The 20,771-nt window shown below is 37.7% G+C and overlaps 1 protein-coding gene across 1 annotated transcript in view; it reads right to left on the bottom strand.

The window, feature by feature from the left end:
- GPR107 (G protein-coupled receptor 107) overlaps positions 1 to 20,771 on the bottom strand; it is a 109,078-nt gene that overhangs the window by 55,964 nt on the left and 32,343 nt on the right. The window contains exons 2-7 of the mRNA XM_004375758.2: positions 9,226 to 9,348; positions 8,823 to 8,873; positions 8,489 to 8,568; positions 6,418 to 6,557; positions 4,205 to 4,242; positions 2,122 to 2,178 (exon numbers count right to left, since the gene is read on the bottom strand). Coding sequence (XP_004375815.1) covers positions 2,122 to 2,178; positions 4,205 to 4,242; positions 6,418 to 6,557; positions 8,489 to 8,568; positions 8,823 to 8,873; positions 9,226 to 9,348 — 489 coding nt within the window. The remainder of the gene's footprint in view (positions 1 to 2,121; positions 2,179 to 4,204; positions 4,243 to 6,417; positions 6,558 to 8,488; positions 8,569 to 8,822; positions 8,874 to 9,225; positions 9,349 to 20,771) is intronic.

The following is a 20,771-nucleotide window of genomic DNA, read 5'->3' as shown; positions in this document are numbered from 1 at the left end:
CAAAACTGGGAGAACAAGGAGTCACCTACTGACTTCCTTACAAGGACAGAGCAAAGCCAGAGAAAAAGCAAACTGCCCACCCACTCTGCCTACTTTATGCATCACAAGAACTCTATGAACTTGTTATTTCAGCCAATGTTCTTAATCATCAACTATGCTGCTTTCTCTTCAACACTCACCCTAATACAAAGCATTAGTAAATGCCAAATATTTACAGCCTTTCCTCTTGTGATTAAAAAAAAAAAAAAAAGGCTAAAAAAATCACTCAAAAAAATATACTTCATTAACAAGCATTTTAAAGTAAGGGAAGGAAGAAAAGAGTACCTTTTCTATTTTTTCAAGGAGGTAGTAAAGCAAACTGGTTAAACACATGGGCCTTCAAGTCAGACAAACCTGGGTTTGAATCCTCCCCTTATGCAAATTACTTAACCTCTCTGAGCCTCAATTTCCTTATCTGTAAAAGGGGAATAATAACAGCGCCTACTTCATAGAGTTGCTGGCAGGATGAACTGATCTAATGCATATACAAGTACTTAATGCAATGCCTGGCATGTATTCATCCATCTCCATAATTATTGATCGAGGGACTATTATCGGCTGGACCCAAGTTTAGGAGGTTAGTTCATATACATCAGTAATAAAACAGATAAAAATTCCTGCCCTTATGGTAATCTTTTAGGTGGGAGACAGATGATAAACATAATAAGAAGTTCATTATACAGCACATTAGAAGGGATGGGTACTTCTAGGGATAGGATAAAAACAGTGGGGTGAGGGGGTATGGGACAGGCTGTGTTTAAAATAGGGGCATTGGGGAAGCTTCACTAGGAAGGTGACAAAGACTTGAAGGAGGTAAGAAATTAGTCATGTAGATTCTGAGCTTAGAACATTCTTGTCAGAGGGTATGGCTAGAGTAGAGCTGATCTTATCGAGGAACAGCAAGGCCGCCTGTGTGGCTGGGGCGGGGTGGGGGGGGGGGAGCAAGGAGGAGAATAATAGGAGATGAGGTCAGACGGGTAACAGGAGCCAGACGACATGAGGCCTTGCAGACCACTGGAAGGACTTTAGCTTTTACTCTGAGACAAATGGGAAGCTGTTGATGGGATTTTGAGCAGATCAGCACCCTGCAAGCACTCAATAAATGTTAGCTAGTAATTACTGATGGTGATGAAAATGATGGTTACTAAACTTAATGAACATATCAAAACTGTCAGACATGCAAAACAATCTACGGTGAAAAAATCAGAACCATGGTTGCAGAGAAGGGGACTTTCTGAGGTGATAAAAATATTCTTTCTTGACAGAGCGGTTTACATGGGTGCATGCATTTGTCAAAACTGATTGAACTGTACAGATTAGTGTGTTTCAACATAAGCAAATTATACTTTAGTTAATGAAAACTGATTAGAAAAGAGGCAGCAATTCTTACAAATTAATAGTAAAGCATTTGTACAATGCTTTACAAAGCACTTTCACACACATGAAAATAAAACTCATAATAATCCTATGAGATATATGTCATCATTTTTCAATTTTAGATGATTAAACAGTGAGATTCAAAAGTTAAGTGAGTTGTCCAAGGTCACCTAGCTAGTAAGTGGGTTCTGAGACCCAGTCCAACAACCAATTCCCCTACATATGCTGGGACACCAACATAAAACACTCACTATGCGATTGATAACTGGGAAGGCTGGGCAGGTCACTAAAGGTCTGAGTCTCAATTAACTTATCTCTAGAATTATGACTTCACCTTAAATGATCATCAATGGCCCTTTCAGGTATAGAATTCCATGCTTCTACCTGTAACGGTGCACTCTGAGTTGCTGCAGCATGCTGTTAGAGAGGCAGAGGATTTGCAGAAACAGCCAGGCAAAAATGGGTTGGAATCTGGGCCTTGTCACTTACATTGGACAGTCATGAAGTTATTCACTCTCAGGGACTTATGATTTGATACTGGGGGTAATAATATCCACCTTGTAGGTTTGTTAGAGAGCTCTGTGTCAAATGACTTGCCAAATAGCATGCCTAAATTATTATTCCTAAGTTCAAAATTCATTACAAAATTCACTCTTTTCCATGGTAGAGGTAAACTCTATGAAGCATTAATAAGACAATACATACCTGAAATGAAACTGCCCCATCATTATTGTGAACAGAAAAGGATTTCTCTCCCATTGGCTAAAAAGACATAACAACCTGTTTTAGGGTGATAGTGGCAGATAAAGTATGCTAATTAAAATCAAAATAAAATTTAAAAACCCAGCTTCTTACTGTACCCTAAATTTCCTGACTTCAAAACTCTGAAAATAAAATTTACCATCCTTGCCAAGATGTCTGAAATCACTTTTCACACAGAAAGGTACTTCTTCTTCCACCTATTTCCTTTTCTAAGCAGTCACTCTGCCTCTCTGCCCCGCTTTCTCACCCAGTCTTCTTGCCGGGGTGCTTATCTACACTAAAAGCTTCAGCTAGTACTTATAAACTAAGGATGCTGACCCTGATCACACTCTGATGTGACACATTAACTCCATTCTTAATTTGCAAATGATCAAAACACTATCATTTATACAACAAAATACTAAGCAACGAAAAGGAATGAACTATTGATACATGCAATAATATGTACAAAACTCAGAATAATTATGCTGAGTGAAACAAGACAAAAGAGTACATATATAACTCATTCATATAAAATTTTATAAAATGCAAACTAATCTATAGTGACCGATCAGTGGTTCTTTGGGGACGGGGACCACAAACGGGCAGGAGAAATTTTTAGGGGTGATGGATATGTTCACTATCTTGATTGTAGTGATGGTTTCATAGGTGTATATATATACAGGTAGCCCACCAACTTGTGACATATTCAAGTTATGACAAACTGATACAGGTAGTCCACTGACTTATGACATATTCAAGCCATGACGAACTGCACTTACAACCATCCGGTTTTTGAGTTTTTTTGGATACATCTTATCGCTAGTAATATGTACTACATACAGTGTTGCAGCATGTAATTTGCTGATGTCATCATATCTGTAAGTTTAGCTGTAATGTTTCCAACCCCCAAAGACAAATAAAGATTGCATTTATAAAGATACTGGTAATAAAAGGCAACAACAATGAAAACTTTAAAAAAATGAGGTATTCGACTTATGACAGAACCAATTTATGATGGAGTCATCGGAATGGAACCCAGTTATAAGTTGGGGGCTATCTGTACATATGTCAAAACTTATCAAATTGTATACTTTAAATATATGCAGTTTATTATATGTCAATTATACCTCAATAGTGGTTTAAAAAACAAAACAAAACGAACATTGCTATTTGGGTGCCCCCTCACTGGAAAATCTAAAATATCCCAAACCAAAACCTTCCCAAATATTCCTCTTGTGGTATTTCTATCACCTACCCCTTTGCAAAAAAACTCTACCTCTTCTCTAACTCCTCCACCCCCATAACTGGTCTGCCAGGCTGATTCCTTATTTTATATACTCTAATCCAGATCCTCGTCACCTAAACCTGTATTATCACAACAGTGTCCTTACTGGTCTCTCTAATTTCACTCTCTCCCTCTCCAAGGCTACCCTGAATATTACCTTCAGAATGATGATCTTCACTAAACACCATTTGCATCACATTCTTTCCTGGTCAAGAATTCACAATAACTTCCTATTGCCTACACTATTGTTGTTGTTGAGACACTCTATTATCTGGCCCTACATTATCTAACATTTCTCTCTCTCTCTCTCTGCTTCCAAATATGTACCTTTTACTTCAAATAGGCCAGTGCCCAGCACTTGTTATGCTCATTCCCACCTTCCGGTCTTTGCCTATGACATTCTTCATCCCCTTTCTTCTCTTCCTCTTCCACAAACAAATCCCCCAAACTCCAAGCTCACCCTTGGTGACACCTCCTTCCAGAAGGCTCTTGAGAAGGCTCAGCTTCTCTCCCCCCTCACTATCTGACCGTCTATCACATAAGTGCTGCACAACTTAGCATTCAATTTTACTCTGAAATTGTTCCAATGTTGTCAACCTTATCTTTCCAAGTAGAAGGCAACCCCCTGTAGACTAGGCATGTATGTGTATGTACATGCACATGCGCTCACACACACACATTAATACGTAAACACACATGTACAACACACACACACACATACTCAGAAAAGCTAGGCACAAGTGGGTAGTTAATTCTTACCTTTGAATTCACTGTACTTCTTTTAGACTTTCCACTGTCTAGAAACAGAAACATGTAAAAGGTATTACTGCCTGATTCAGTTTACATGCATATTACAGTATCATTTTATGAGCCTCCAGCTTGTTTAATATCAAATAATTAAAACAAACAAAAAACAAAAGGTACAGCTATAAGCTGTCTTGTGAACTGACATCTCCTCAGGTCCCAAAATAGAATTCGTGAGCCACAGCAGTGCCAAATCAGGAGCTGGTACGTGATAAATACTATCTAATAAATGAGCAGTACTAATACTAATAGGGGAAGTACTAACAGGGGAACTCATCTCTGAACACTCTAGTGTATGTTCTTGCCGGAGATGCCACATGGAGTGACTTTCCTTATTTTCTAAAAAACTATGTTTGAAAAAAAAATTGTTTTAAAAAAGTAGAATATATAAGATTTATTTACACACATGGAAAAATTAGTAGCAAACAATATTAGCAAAATGCATACTTTTTTTTTCCACAGCAAGGTGTGTTAAGATTGCTAATGGCTTTCTTCATGGAACAGACAGGCCATCTGTGCCTTATTTTTACTTAAGATACTCTTCATGGGGAAGACAGGATTTCAAGCTCCCTGCAGGAAGGGAGAGAGTTTCAGAATAAAAAAGAAAAAAAGAACATTTTTTGCCCAGGGAATGGTTATGTGAGCAGAGGAACTGGACAAGAAGGAGATGGTGCACCAACATTGAGATTACACCATCAAACAAATTTATTATTTCTGTATGTCTTTTAATTTGGACTAAGTTTTGACAAACCGAGAAGAAAATGTATAAGCAATACAATAAAAAGTAAACTATCTAAAGAGCTCATATAAATCATTAGAAGAACCTAACAGTTAATAAAAGAGGAAATATATATAAACTGGTTGATCAACATATGGAAAAAAAGTACAGCCTCGTAATAAGAAAAGAGGAAATAATAATAGAACCAAAAACAATTAATACCTTTTTTGCATTTCAATTTAGTATTTCTTTAAAAAGAAAATACCCAGTATTGGATAGGACATGGTGATGTGGGCACCACTCCTATATATCTCTGATAGAAGTCTAAATTAACACAAATCATTTGGAAAAGAATTTGAAAATATGTACCAAGATTCTCAAAAGTATTTATAGCCTTTGAAACAGAAATTACAATTCTGGGAACCCACTCTAAAGAGAGTTATATATACAAAAAAAGTCTACGAATAAACAAGTCCAATGCCACAATATTCATAATAGAATAAAAATGAAATGTATCTCCTTAAGGATGGTATCCATTTAATGGGATATTGTATAAGTATGAAACACGTTTACAGTTAAGTGAACAGGGATGCATATAAAATTATAAACATGACTATGAATTTTAAAAAGCAAATGCTCTAGACTTCAGAAACAAGACTGGAAGGAAACAAATTACCAAAATTCTAACACTGTGAGTGAAGAGAACTGACTGTTCTTTTTTCTATATTTTCCACATTCTTTTTCAGTGGTTGTCTTAGTTATCTAGTGCTGCTAGAAACTGAAATACCACAAGTCGATGGCTTTAACAAAGAGAAATTTATTCCCCCATAGTCTAGGAGGCTAGAAGTCCAAATTCAGGGTGCCAGCTCCTGGTGATGGCTTTCTCTGTCAGCTCTGGAGGAAGGTCCTTGTCATCTATTATCTAGGAGCTTCTCAGTGCAGGGACCCTAAGTCCAAAGGACACGCTCCCCTTCTGGTTCTTCATTCTTGGTGGCATGAGGTCCCTATCTTTCTGCTTGCTTCTCTCTCCTTTTATCTCTTGTAAGATAAAAGGTGATGCAGGCCACACCCCAGGGAAATGCCCTTTACATGTATCAGGAATGTTACTTGAGTAAGGTTGTTGATTCCCACCCTAATCCTCTTTAATATAACCTAATCTTGCCTCATTAACCACAGGCAGAAATTAGGATTTATATCACATAGGAAAACTATATCAGATCACAAAATGGAGGACAACCACACAACACTGGGAACCATGACCTAGCCAAGTAGACACATATTTTGGGGGACACAATACAATCCGTAACAGTGGTAATATATTTTTTTGTATAACCTCCAAAATAAAGTAATGCTAAGACCATAGCGGATTAAGTATGTTTTTACTTAGTAACAAAAAAGGATCTACAAAGCAGGGAAGTGAAAAAATGATAGTTTCAACCTTACAGTTTACCTTCATTTTTCTGAGTCTGGTTGCCTGCTGAAACAGGGTTACCACTAGGCTCCTGGCTCTGATCAAGGACTTTCTCATCCTTGCTGAAGACAATCTTTGGTAACTGGGTACCAGCTTCTGGTGGAGACTTTACTCTTACTCTACAATGAAATAAAAGAAAAGAAAAAAACTTTAGAGCAGTGCTTATGGTCATTTATTAAGTGATGTGTGCTAGGCATTGTGTCAAGCTCTAAATACATCATTTCATGTAGTCCTTACAATATTACAACATAGATTCTATTACCTATATTTTATAGATAATGCAACTGAAGCTCAGAAGGGTTAAATGACTTGCCTAAGGGCACCAAGCTAGGAAGTAGCAGGGCTAGAACCCAGGGAGTCTCACCCTTTAACACTGAAGCTCTTGGCAACCACACTATTCTGCTGTACATATTTCTCCCCTACATATACTTAATATAGTCAACAAATTATTACACAAGGGAAAAAGAACAAAAGGTAAAAAACCCAATAAGATGTTGAAGTGAAGTCTGTGGGAGCATGAGAGGGGCACAGGGCACTATTAGTTCCCTGCCTAATATCCCCTTTCTTAACAGACTTCAATTTCGCTTATATATGTATCTGGGCTGGTGACAGTTTCAATCCCTGAGTGGACACATGACATAAGCTGGCACATTCAAGTTGAAGGGATGCACTTCTAGACCCTGACTGGAGCTAGGCAAGAGGCTCTCCTCTCCCTTGGTTGGTTGGACGTGAACAATGAAGTAAAGCCATCTGGTGATGGCTAGGGAAACCAGCCTGAGGATGGCAGCAGAGAGATGAAAAGCACCTGAGTCCCTAATATCATCAAACTGCTGCTCATCTGTCTCTCACCTGAAGCCCATCAGCCCCAACTCTAGACTTTCAGTAGGTAAGACAATCAATGTTTTCACTATTTAAGCCAGTCTCAGTCAAGTCTTCTGTTACTTGCTGTCAAAAGCATCCTAACTGACACAAAACACTTGCAGAGTAATTTTCTTGAATGTAAACAGAGGTTATCATGAAGAATATTTAGAGTTATCGCCTACAGAGGTTTTGTGGCAAGTTTTTTTTTTTTTTTTTTAAATATTTAGAAGCTTCCTAATTAGTCTTTCCACCTCCAATCCTATTCATCTGAAATCCATCCTGTCCTACCTAGGCTGTCAGTGGTCTATCTTAAGAACAAGTCTGAGCATGTGCCATCCCTAGCTTTAGATTGATCCTTCGAAAACTCCCCGTAAAAAAAACACAGCCGGTGGACCTGTGAAGTGACCACATGGAAATGTGCTGAACTTGAAAACACAAAACTCTATTATCAGTCATTTAAGTTCAAATGTTTTAAAAAGACTGAATTGTCAGAAATCCTCCAACAATCTTATGAGGCAAGTATTATTATTATGAAGGTAAGGACCTTGAGGCCCAGTCATACAGCTGGTTGAGTGGCAGAGGCAATCTTCAAACTTGGCCTGCAGCCTAAGTCTACACTCTTAATCACCATGCTAGAGCTGAGGGCCAGACTCAGGCCAAGGCCATCAAGTTCCCAAACTACCAAAAAAGCCCATGGTCCTTACACCGGTATAAGACTGTCCCATTATTTGGACCCAGTCTTGTTTCTTACCATGATTCCTTTCAACTTTATTCTATCAATAATTAACTCAGTTTATTGAACACACTATGCTATTTCATGCCACTCTACCTTTGTATATACTGTTCCCTGTTAATAAAATCCACTCCCTTTCTTATTCATTTGACAATGCCTGTTCATTAGAAGGCTGCTTAGGATAACACTTATCTGAAGCCTTCCCTTCCACAGTGAATTGGTGCTTCTTCCCTACTACTTCCCTACTTTGCCATGATCATTTGTATTGGTGTTCTGTCTCCCCTGACAATTTATAGTCTCCTCAAGGTGAATTTATAATCTCTGTCTTCCTCATCTTGTTTTTAATCTCTAGCACCCAGCCCAGTACATGGCACACGGCAGACAATAAATGCTAGCTAAACTACTAAATTCCCCCTAACTTTAGAATTGAAATGAAAGAATGTTAGAATTACTTACTCTCTTCTGGAGATATTTAAGATTAGAAGAGTGACAGAAACAGATTGTTTCCTTAAAATACAGTAATTGACATCTTCATCCTGAGAAGGGAAGAACCAATTGTACAACATCTTATTCATTAACATTAGAACAAGAAGAAAAAGTGTTCAATAACAAGGCAAGTAAGCAGTGCAATCTCCATTCCAAACAGTAAACAAAACTGTGGGTGCTTAGAAATGCTTGACAGCCAAAGCAGTCACCACCTCAAGAAAACGGCACTGAAAGAAGCAAGTTGTTCCCACTCAGTCTCTTGGGCTAAACTGAAGAGTGATCAGGTCAGGCACTTAATACTTACCAAATAAGAAGAAAATCCATCATTCTTTGTACGGTCTAGGCTGAATCCAATCTAAGAGAGTGTAAGAAGAGTAGAGTAAGTAGTCACACAATGCCCTGGTGTCCATACTTTTCTTGCTCAAAGAGCAGAAAAGGTGATTTTTTTGGCCTGGCTTTCTCTCAGTTTTCTTAGCATTCATTTTGTTAAGAAGGTGATTCCTGCTCAAGTAAAATCACTAACTACTGGAATTATTCAACAATTACAACTTCAGTGTTAAAATAAAACTATTTGATGCCTGATATATAATCTGGTACTCACAAGTTTAATTTTCTCCATATTCTGATACTTTAAAGTATAGGGAGTAAAGCTTTCATTCAATCAACAGAAAAGGGAAACCCCCTCAGTCTCATTAAAAGATACTTACAGTTGGATCCTTGTCTGTGGCTCCTTCAGGCTTATTTACTGAGAGGCTAGTGACATTAACCACCATGTACCCATGCTTGAAGAATCCAAAAGTGTTCAGATGAACCTTATGCCGCACATCATCCTAAAAAGATTTGCAGTGGTGGAATTAGTAATATGCAGAAGCTAACTTTGATTAATGTATTCATTTGCTTGAAAAACTACGGTATCTAGTTTCCCACTAGCCAGTCAATGTTTCCATACGCTAAATAATATACATACCTGTGGTACCTTATCTTTCTCCAAAAGCTGAAAAAGACTAAAAAAAAAAATCCATAAGATATTAACAGCTTTGCAAAAGGAAGGACACAATGGATTCAATCCATTCCAATGCACTTGTACACGTCCTGAAGGCAATGTGAATGTGAGTTTCAGGGAAGAAGGGACCATATTTTAGTCATCCTCGCATCCTTCTTGCTCATTACAACACCTGGCATCCAGTAAGCACTCAAAACATGTCTGGGAAGGGAGAGAGGAGTGGCCAAAGCTACTCCAAGAATACACTTATTTCTATAAACCTTCTTATCAGTTTTTGTGAACCTGGCTCCTCCTATTTGAGGACGAAGAGCAATACCTGTACACTGATTTTCTAATCTATAAATCAATTTTTTTAAAAAAGGTTTATTTAGGAACTTTAGGGGGCAGTGAGTTTATGTTAATAGGGGAGGAACAACTCAGAAAAGGAGACTAAGAATGGTCACACAACTCAAAGAATGTAATCAATGTCGCTGAATTGTACATGTAGAAACGGATGAATTGGTGTATGTTTTGCTGTGTATAGTCTCAACAACAACAAATTAGAAAAAAAATTTTAAAAAGGTTCATTTATACCTAAAAATTATGTAATATATGATGGATTTTCAGGGAACAAAGGTTTATACAGAACGAATCCCACGAACTAGGCAGGTGGAGACAAGATCTTTTGGACGTAGGACAATTCTGAGGATTGCTGAAACTGTATCACACAGGCCAACACCCATTCCACCTACCTAAAATTTCAAAATTGTAATTCCAATCTCAACTAAGGTCAATAAATTTCAAGGCCAATGGAACAGTAATATTAGCAAATACTTCTAAAACTGGAATTCTACAAAGACATATTATGTAAAATCACTGTTTTATGTTGAGATTTGCCTAATTAGAGTATTTCATTAAGTTTGCAATAAGCTAACAGTTATTAAATAGGCAGCAGCTAACAACTGTGAAGCACTATGCTAAATACTTTTCTAAAACTTGCATTTGGTTTTTCCTCAAATCTACAGTCATTTTTGCTACCGTTTGTTTCTTGCTCATTATTTTTGTATATGTGTGTGTGTTTTGTGATAAAAAATATATATAACAAAATATATGCCATTTCAACACTTTAGTGGACACAGGTTGTTTCTACCTTTTGACTACTGTGAACAGTGCTGCAAAGAACACTGGTGCACAAGTAACTGTGTTCCTGCTTCCAAATTCTTTTGGGTATATACCTAGGAATGGAATTGCTGGGTCATATGGGATGGAGCAGTTTTACTCTGCACACATGGGGTCACCATGAGTTGAAATCAACTCAGCGACAATTAACAACAACAACATGGTAATTCTGTGTTTAATTTTTTGAGGAACAGCCAAACTGTTTTCCACAGCGGATGCACCATTTTACAATCCCACCAACAATGGATAAGGGATCAAATTTCTTCATATCCTTGCCAACACCTGTTTTCTTTTTTTAAAATCACAGCCATCCTAGTAGGGGTGAAGTGGTATCTCACTGTGGTTTTGATTTGCATTTCCCTAATAAGTAATGATATTGAGCATCTCTCTGCTTGTCAGTCATTTGTATATCTTCTTTGGTGAAATGCCTATTCAAGTCCTTTGCCAATTTTTTTGATTGGGTTGTCTTTCTGTTCTTAATTTGTAGGAGTTCTTTATATATTCTGGATATTAAAACTTAATCCAGTATTCTTCACAAAAATTTTCTCCCAATCTGCAGGATGCCTAATCACTTTGTTGATAAAGCCCCTTGATGTGCAAAAATTTTTAATTTTTGTGAGGTCCCATTTATTGTCTTTTGTTGCTTATGCTTCTGGTGTCATATCTAAGGATCCATTCTCAAAAACTAGACCATGAAGCATTATCCTATGTTTTCTTCTAAGAGTTTTATGGTTTTAATTTTTAAATTTACGTCGCTGATCCAATTTGAGTTAATTTTCATATATGGTGTGAGGTATGTGCCTAGCTTCATTTTTCTGCTTGTGGAAAATAAACTGACCATAATGTATGGGTTAATTTCTTGACCCTCAATTCTATTCCATTGGTCTATATGGCTATCGTCATACCAGTTCCACACTGTTTTCATTACTGTAGCTTTATAGTATGTTTTGAAATTGAGAAGTGTGAAAATTCTCCTACTTTGTTCTGCTTTCTCAGGATTGCTTTTGCTATTCAGTGTCTTTTGCAGTCCATATAAATTTGAGGATTGGCTTTTCCATTTCTGCAAAAGGTGGCTGTGGAAATTTTGGTGGGGACTGTGTTGAATCCATAAATTGCTTTGGGTAGTGTCAACATATTAACAACATTAAGTCCTCCCATCTATGAACATGGAATATCCTGCCATTTATTTAGGTCTTCTTTAATTTCTTTCAGCAATGTTTTATAGTTTTCAGTGTACAAGTCTTTCACTTTTCTGGTTAAATTTATTCTGAGGCATTTTATTGTTTTAGATGTTAGTGAAAATGGAATTATTTCCTTAATTTCCTTCTCAGAATGCTCACTGCTGATGAATAGAAGCCCAACTGATTTTTGTGTATGACCCTGGATCCTGCCACTCCACTGAATTCATTTATAAGCTCTATTAGCTTTCTTGTGGATTCTTTGAGGTTTTCTATACATAGGATTATGCCACTGAGAAAAAAGACAGTTTTACTTCTTCCTTCCCAATTTAGATACTTCCCCCCACCCCTCTTTTTCTTGCCTAATTGCTCTGGCTAGGACTTCCAGGACAATACTGAACAGCAGTGGTGAGAGTGAGCATCCTTGTCTTGTTCCTAATTTTAAGGGGAAAGCTCTCAAGTCTTTCTTCATTGAGTATGGTGTTACTTGCAGGTTTTTCATAAATGCCCCTCATCATATCGAGGAATTTCCCTTTTATTCCTAGCTTGTTGAGTGTTTTAATCATGAAAGGGTGTTAGATTTTGTCAAATACCTTTTCTGCCTCGACTGAGATGATAATGTGGTTCTTTTCTTTAGTTCCATTAATGTGTTGTATTACATTGATTGATTTTCTAATGTTGAACCACCCTTGCATTCCTGGGATAAACCCCACTTGATCATGGTATATAATCTTTTTAATATGCTTTTGGATTCAGTTTGCTAGTACTTCATTGATGATTTTTGCATCTATATTCATATTGCTCATTATCTCTTAATTCTATTCTTTGTTTTTTTTTCATTTTAAATATAGCTTTTTTACAATATACTGAGATGCTCTGGGGGTCTAATACTGCTCTTCATTGTTTCTGCTGACTTTCACAATAGCGTCTATCTTTGTGTGTGTGGTAATTTTTTATTTCTAAATTTGGGATCTCCTGGACATCAAAGGTAGTCTAAATGCAAACACCAAAGGCTTGTGAAAAGAAAGGCCTGTAGATTAGATCTTCAGCAGAAACATCATAAATGGTACCCCACTCACAAATATACAACACATAAAGCTAAAACACATGTTTTATTGCCATTAGGAGAGTTTATTTCCTAGCCTACTCTTTGATTCAAGGAATACAGCTCTTTGAGAGTCCTAGAGTTGCTGAAGAAAATGGGGACTCAGTTCCAACTCCCCTTCCTGCTTGGGTCTAAGGTTTTGATTCCTGTTCCCCCTCAGCAGCTGTTAAAAATTCAAGGCTCTAGGATACTGGTTTCTGCAAAGCCTCCAAGCAGCCCTGGCTCCCTAGTTCTTTTACCACTGGGGTTTCAGTTCCTTCTTCCCTTTTTTTGGCTCTTGGGTGTTTCCCTTATTTTCTTAGATGCTCAGCTATGCATTTAAGCATGTGTGATAGACTTCCACTCCCCAGTAGGATGGAGTAGCTTGCAGCAAACCAGCATTCCCACAGAGAACTAGAAAAATCAGATAACAGAATTCTTCCATTGGAAGGCATTGAAGAGCTGCTAGATGGTAAAAACCAGAAAGGCTAAGGCTTACAGCCTTTCTCAGGATTCTGTGAGAGTCAGCCCTACAGAAATTATCTGAATGACTATTTTTTCAGTTTTCCAAGGATGACATAGCTACTACATCTTAGATGCATACAAGAGAACTTAATTCAGCTACATACAATGGATACCTTAGGACATCAGAACTTAATTCTCTGGCAGAACCCCCAGCTGAGAAGGGCTGCAGAGAAACAGCAAAAGAATGAGCAAACTCTCATAACATAAAACAACATCCATGAGTCTCACAGACAAATGCTGAGTGAAACAAGCCATAATCATAATAAAACCAAACCAGTTGCTGTCAATTACTCATGGTGACCTCGTATGTGTCAGAGCAGGACTGTGCTGTGCTCTCTAGGGTTTTCAACAGCTGCTTTTTGGGAAGTAAACTGCCAGATCTTTCTTCCCAGGTACCTCTAGGTAGACTCGAACCTCCAACCTTTCGGTTAGCAGTTGAGCATGTTAACAGTTTGCACCACCCATGTACTCCATATTCACCATAAGTATATCAAATTAAAATGCAGGGGAAAACAATCTATGGTGACAGAAGTTAGGACGGTGATTACTCTTGGGAGGGAGAGAGGGACTTCCCAGTCACTTGGCTGGGGGCAGGTGGAAAGCCTTAAGGAGTCTTAAAGTGTAGGTAACATTATTTATCGCTGGTTGCACAAGTTTGTTTATAATGAGGAAATTCATTGAGTTGTACTCTTATAATAAGATTTTTGTGTATGTGCTTTAGATGAAGGTTTACAGAGCAAATCAGTTTCTCATTAAACAATTAATACACTGTTTTGTGACACTGGTTGCCAACCCTGTAACGTGTCAACACTCTTCCTCTTTTCGATCTTGGGTTCCCCATTTCCATTCATCCAGCTTTCCTGTCCTCTCCTGCCTTCTCGTCCTTGCCCCTAGGCTGGTGTGCCCATTTAGTCTCGTATAGGTAGTTCAGCTATGTGTATTATAATTTGTTTTATTGGCCTGTCTAATCTTCGGCTCAAGGGTGAACCTCAGGAATGACTTCAGTACTGAGTTAAATGGGTGTCCAGGGGCCATACTCTCAGGGTTTCTCCAGTCTCAGTCAGACCAGTAAGTCTGGTCTTTTTTTGTGGGTTTGAATTTTGTTCTATATTTTTCTCCAGCTCTGTCCAGGACCCTCTATTGTAATCCCTGTCAGAGTAGTTGGTGGTGGTAGCTGGGCACCACCTAGTTGTGCTGGACTCAGTCTGGTGGAGGCTGTGGTAGTTTTGGTCCATTAGTCCTTTGGCTAATCTTTCCCTTGTGTCTTTGGTTTTCTTCATTCTCCTTTGCTCCAGATGGGGTGGGATATAATGAGTAATTTTTGGTATACATATATTTCAATAAAATTTAAATTTTGAAAGTATGCTTGCTCTCTATTCATTCAGCATTTAGATGTTCTGTAGCAGAATGGAAGTCAGCTAAATACTTTTTATACTCATTTAGTCCACCACAATGTATGTTTTCTAGGTTGTTTTTCTTTTGGACAATGTTTTAATTATACCTTAACGTAGTTTTTTTCACATAAGCAGTACATTCCTTTACTGTTTTCTCACCTTTTCATCATAATTTCATTTGATAATTAAAAAACCAAATCAGTTACATTGATTTGATTTTGACTCATGGCAACCCCATGTGTGTGTCAGAGTAGAACTGTGTTCCATAGGGCTTTCCACAGCTAATTTTTTGGAAGTAGATCACCAGGCCTTTCTTACAATGCCATTAAAAACATGTTTTTGAAGACTATATTTAACAAGAATAACAACACCCAGTTTTCAGTGCTTACTAAGAACCAGGTTATGTGCCAAGCGCTTTACTTATGATCTCTAATCTTCACTCAGCCCAATGCGCTTAACAGTAGTGTATCCTCATGGTAAGGAAATGAATACCCAAGGCCATGCAATATAAGTGATAAAGCTAGGATTTGAGCAAAGATCTGATTTGAAAGCCATTTTTACACAATTATCTCTAGTATGGGAAAGTAATCATGATGTAATATTAAATGCAAAGAGTAGAATTCAAACTATATACAGTAAGATTCATGTTTGTAAAAAATAATTAAAAGGTATATATTTACATGCATGCATACATACATATGTTTATTTATTCATAAAAGACTTCAAAGAAATTCACCAAAATATTAAAATTCTGGGTGACTTTTTTTTCCTGTATATTTTTCTGTATTTTCTGAATTTCTAACAATGGTCATGTATTAACTCATAATTAGAAAAAATCAAATGTTATTTAAAAAGAAAAGAAAACAACAACAAAACCCAGTGCCATCGAGTTGATTCTGACTCACAACAACCCTATACGACACAGCAGAACTGCCCCCAGAGGGTTTCCCAGAAGCAGCTGGTGGATTCGAATTGCTGACATTTTTGCCTAGCAGATGTAGCTCGCTATAGCTCTTAACTACTGCACCACCAGGGCTCCAAGAAAGTATTACCATTTGTCTGTATTATCTGCAGGAAACCTTACCTAACCCACCTCCATTTTAAGCTATCATGTCAACACATCAAATAAGATTAATGTGTGGAAATGACTTCATAAATGATACCTCGCTATATAAACCACAGAGATACAGAAATCTCAAGGCTAAAAAAGACTAGAAAGGTTATACGTTTTAATTACTCATTCAACTTTATTTATTCAACTTAATGCAAATAAACCAATATTCACAGAACACCATTAAGGGCTGAGGTCCAAGAAGTGAAAAATATTCACTCCCAGACATAATGAGTCTGAAAAACTCCAACAGCCAGCCCTGACTGTCCCGGAACAAAGAAACCTTTCCTTTCACCATGAGGAAGCCAGAGATCTGGGTAGTCTAAGCCAGGTTCACTCTGCAAGGCCTGCACTGGATGCTTCAGACAGCATCTGGGGAGGGGGGCAGAAACCTCAGCACTCACATCACTGCCTCCAGATACTCTCCTCGAAGGGGTAGTGGTATCAGGCGCAGCCCTACTTCATTCTCCTGATGCAAGGTGACAGAAAAATGAGGCAGAGGCAAGGAGTTGCCAAAGTAGGGTGAGTATGACAATACCAGACACAAGCAATGAAGATTTAATTACATTTTCAACAACCACCCTATCATTTCCATTAGCACCAACACAGCAATTGTGTTTGTCTATTTCCCCCAAGAATTTCAGAGACTGCAAGCACTTAACTTTAGTTAGTGTGTAAGAGCTTTATATATCATCATTCATTCTCATTATAACCCTACAAGCCAGGTGTTACTATGTCCATTTTACAGATGAGGAAACTGAGGCTTGGGGTGGTAAAACTTATTTAACACTATTAAGGCTGGTAGGTGGCAGAGCCAGTATTCAAACTCAAGTCTGTTTAAACTCCAAACCTGTGCTTTTAACTACCTCATACCTTTTACAAACAAATAAATATATAACTATTTTTTAAAACTTTATTATAGAAAATTTCAAACCATCAACTTATGGTCAATTTTCTCCTTCTATACTCCACCCACCCTCACTCTTAATTGTTTAGAAGCAAATCCCAGACATCCTATCAATATTTTAGTGTTTGATCTCTGATAAAAGCTCTTTTTTAAAAACATAATCACAATAACATAGTATATTCTTAATTATAGTAAGCTGCTGGTCAAATTACTTAAACAAGATTGTCCATCCATGAGAAATTAAGGTTACAGGAACATAAACAAAATGAAGTACTGTTCCCAGACATGCATTTATAGGGTTGGGTCTAAAAACATGTATGTCATTTTTCCTGGCTTTCTTAGCAGACTTATATTATTTGAAACCAATGGAAATACAATTGACGTTTAACACAATTACAAACTAACAAGTACTAATCCAAACAAGGAAACAAGAATTAGTTTGATGATGACAAAACAGTCTAAATTAATGTACACTTAATTTATCCTGGAGGATCTCATTAGAAAAAATGGAGCATCAGCAGTAACTAGACTTACAGGAGAGTAAACAATTATTCTAAAAGGTTTGCTCTTATTTTCAATAAACTGTTTTGTGAAACTAAAACTTCACTTTAAGACTATCAAAATTCTTAACCAAACAACCCTCATTCGCTGCTGGTGGAATTGTAAAATGGTACAACCACTATAGAAAATGGTATGGTGCATCCTCAAAAACCTAGAAAGAGAAGTACCTTGCAATCCAGCAATCTCACTCCTAGGTACATTCCCTCGCCATTGAATAGCAATGACACGAATAGACATATGCATATGTATGTTCATTGCAGCATTCGTCACAATAGCAAAAAGATGGAAACAATCTAAGTGTTCATCAGTGGATGAATGGATAAATAAAATGTGGTACATACACACAATGGAATACTACGCACCCATAAAGAATAATGATGAGTCCTCGAAATATAACGTGGATGAATCTGGAGGACATTATGCTGAGGAAATAAGTCAATCACAAAAGAACAAATATTGTATCACATTTTTATAAGAAGACAACAATAGATATATGACAGGCAATCCCCAGGTTATGAACATCTGACTTACAGACAACTCGTACTTAAGAACGGACTGCCATAAAGCTTATTATATTAAAAATTTGAGTTAAATACAATGGTTCGTAATAACAAATGCATGCACTACTTTGTGACATTCATGAAAACATTATGCAGTCTGGAGGTGTTCTTAAGTGTTTTATATGCATAGAAAGGTAAAAAATACATATACTAATACAAACATTTGACTAACTGACAGTAAATAAGAACCTCACGTACCTGTTCTGACTTACACACAAATTCAACTTAAAGACAGACTTAGAAACAGATCTCGTTTGTAACCCAGGGACTGCCTGTATATAGACACCAATGCTCACTGGTGGTTACCAGGGATGGGGAGGGGGAAGCTCCCAAGATAGTAGGCACTTGTTATTTTTGGTGATGGGAAAGGTAGCATCAAATGAAGTGCACACAGCTTGACCAACGTAGACAACATCACTAAGAAGTTCACAAGAGAAAAGGAGGTCTTTGGTAAAGGATATGACAAACAAAATTTTGCAATAACACCAACAACAACCAAAAAAATGTGTGTGGTTATACAAATATGTATACAGGCATGTAAGCATATAAGTATGAATATGCTGGTACATATGTGTGTGCACAGATAGAAGTATCTTCAGGCATATATACATGCAGGTATGTGTGTGCATGCATGCATATCCATATATACAATAAACCACATAGGGGACATAGGTCTGGATACTTCTCAGACATAACCAAACACCTCACAAAATTAATTTTCTGGGTTTGAAAACTTATGACCATACTCTCATGGGGAAACACAGGAAATTAGCATAATATAGTTCATAAATTGTAGGTTCTACATCCCAATGTGGTACAGTGTCTGGGGTATTAAAAGCTTCCGAGTGACCATCTAAGATACAACTACTGGTCTCTACTCATCTGCAGCAAAAGAAAAAGAAGGAGACTCAAGATTCAAAGAAGAAAGTAGTCTACAGGACTAACAGCTGACAGGAATCATGGCCTCATCTACTCTGAGACCAGAAGAACTAGATGGTGCCTTCCTACTACTACCGACTGTTCTGACCACGGCCACAATAGGTGGATCCTTAAAGAATGGGAAAGAAATGTGGAACAGAATTCAATTTCTTAAAATGTCCAGACTTACTGGACTGGTTGAGACTAGAGGACCCCCCAAGACTATCACCCTGAGATATGCTTTAAATCTTAAACTGAAACTATCCCTTGAGGTCACCTTTTAGCTAAGTAACAGACTGGCTCATAAAATAGAGTAACACCCCTGAGTAATAAGCTTCTTTAAGAAAAATCTTCTATAAGAGACCAAATGGTCAAAAATTACTCTAAAGCAAAAATGAGAAGAAAAGAGGGCAGGGAAGCTAGAGTAGTGGAATTGGTACAACCAGAACGGAATGAATGAGAATAATGACAGGTTGTAAAAAATGTAACCAAATACCTTATCAGCAATTTTAGAATATATACACACTGAGAAGTAAATTCTTACTGAAGTAAGTATCCTAAGATTTCTGGTTTATAGGGAAAACCTAAAATTAAAAGACAAGCAGAAGACTAATAAACAGACTGAGATCCTGAATATCACCAATAATCAACTTAAAATGAGATATCACTTTTTCTCCTATCAGGTTGACAGATGTTAAGACTTATAATGTGCTGTGTTATGAAGTATGTGAGTAAATAAATGAACACTCTGAACATTCTCCTACACGACTGGTAAGAGTGTAAACTGATAAAACCTTTACAGAGGGTTATTTGGTACCTTCCATTTAAAGTAATTCTCTGCCTAGGAATCTACCCCACAGAAATATCAGAACTGGTGCACGAAGATACATATACAAGGATACTCACAGCGGCCTTGTTTATAATCACTAAAAATCAAACAATGTAAGTGCACTATAAATATCCCTCAACAAAAGAATGATTTTTATAAGTTCTGTATCCTCCCTAAAATGGAGTGTTATTGTAGGGGCTACAAAGGATGAAGTGGGACCTTATATACTTACATTTTTTAAATGTCCATAAGATAATAAGTGAAAAAAGACAAGTTCATTTATTCAACAAGTACTTCTTGAGCGCTGCTCTAGGTTTCTGAGAATGGAGCAGTGAATAAAATGAACAAAAATTCCTGGTTCTAATGTTCTCGGGGAACGTCTAGCTCAATTGGCATAACACAGTTTACAATGTTCTACATTCTACCTTGGTGAGTAGTGTCTGGGGTCTTAAAAACCTGTGAGCAGCCATCTAAGATACTCCACTGGTCTCACCCCTTCGGAAGCATGGGAGAATGAAGAAAACAAGATACAAGGGAAAGATCAGTCCAAAGGACTAATGGACCACAGATACCAGGCCTCCACCAGACTGAGTCCAGTACAACTAGATGGTGCCCGGCTACCACCACTGACTGCTCTGACAGGGATCACAACAGAGGGTCCTAGGTAGAGCTGGAGAAAAATGTAGAACAAAATTCTAACTCACAAAAAAAGACCAGACTATGGCCCCCAGACACCCTTTTAGCTCCGTGGTGAAGTCACTTCCGAGGTTCACCATTCAGCCGGGGAGTGGACAGCTCCATAAAACCAAACGGGACTAATGAGGTACAGCAGTCCAGGGACAAGGGCCAGAAGGCAGCAGGGGACAGGGAAGCTGGTGATACGGAACCCAAGGTTGAGTAAGGATAGTGTTGATGTGTTGTGAGGTTGTTAACCATTGTCATAGGGCAACACGTGTACTAACTGTTAAATGAGAAACTATTTTGTTCTGTAAGCCTTCATCTAAAGTGAGAATAGCAGCACAATT

This window comes from Trichechus manatus, unplaced genomic scaffold, assembly GCF_000243295.1.
Source record: "Trichechus manatus latirostris isolate Lorelei unplaced genomic scaffold, TriManLat1.0 scaffold00038, whole genome shotgun sequence".
In the NCBI taxonomy this organism is placed as follows: domain Eukaryota; kingdom Metazoa; phylum Chordata; class Mammalia; order Sirenia; family Trichechidae; genus Trichechus; species Trichechus manatus.
This window is presented reverse-complemented; position numbering and strand designations above follow the sequence as displayed.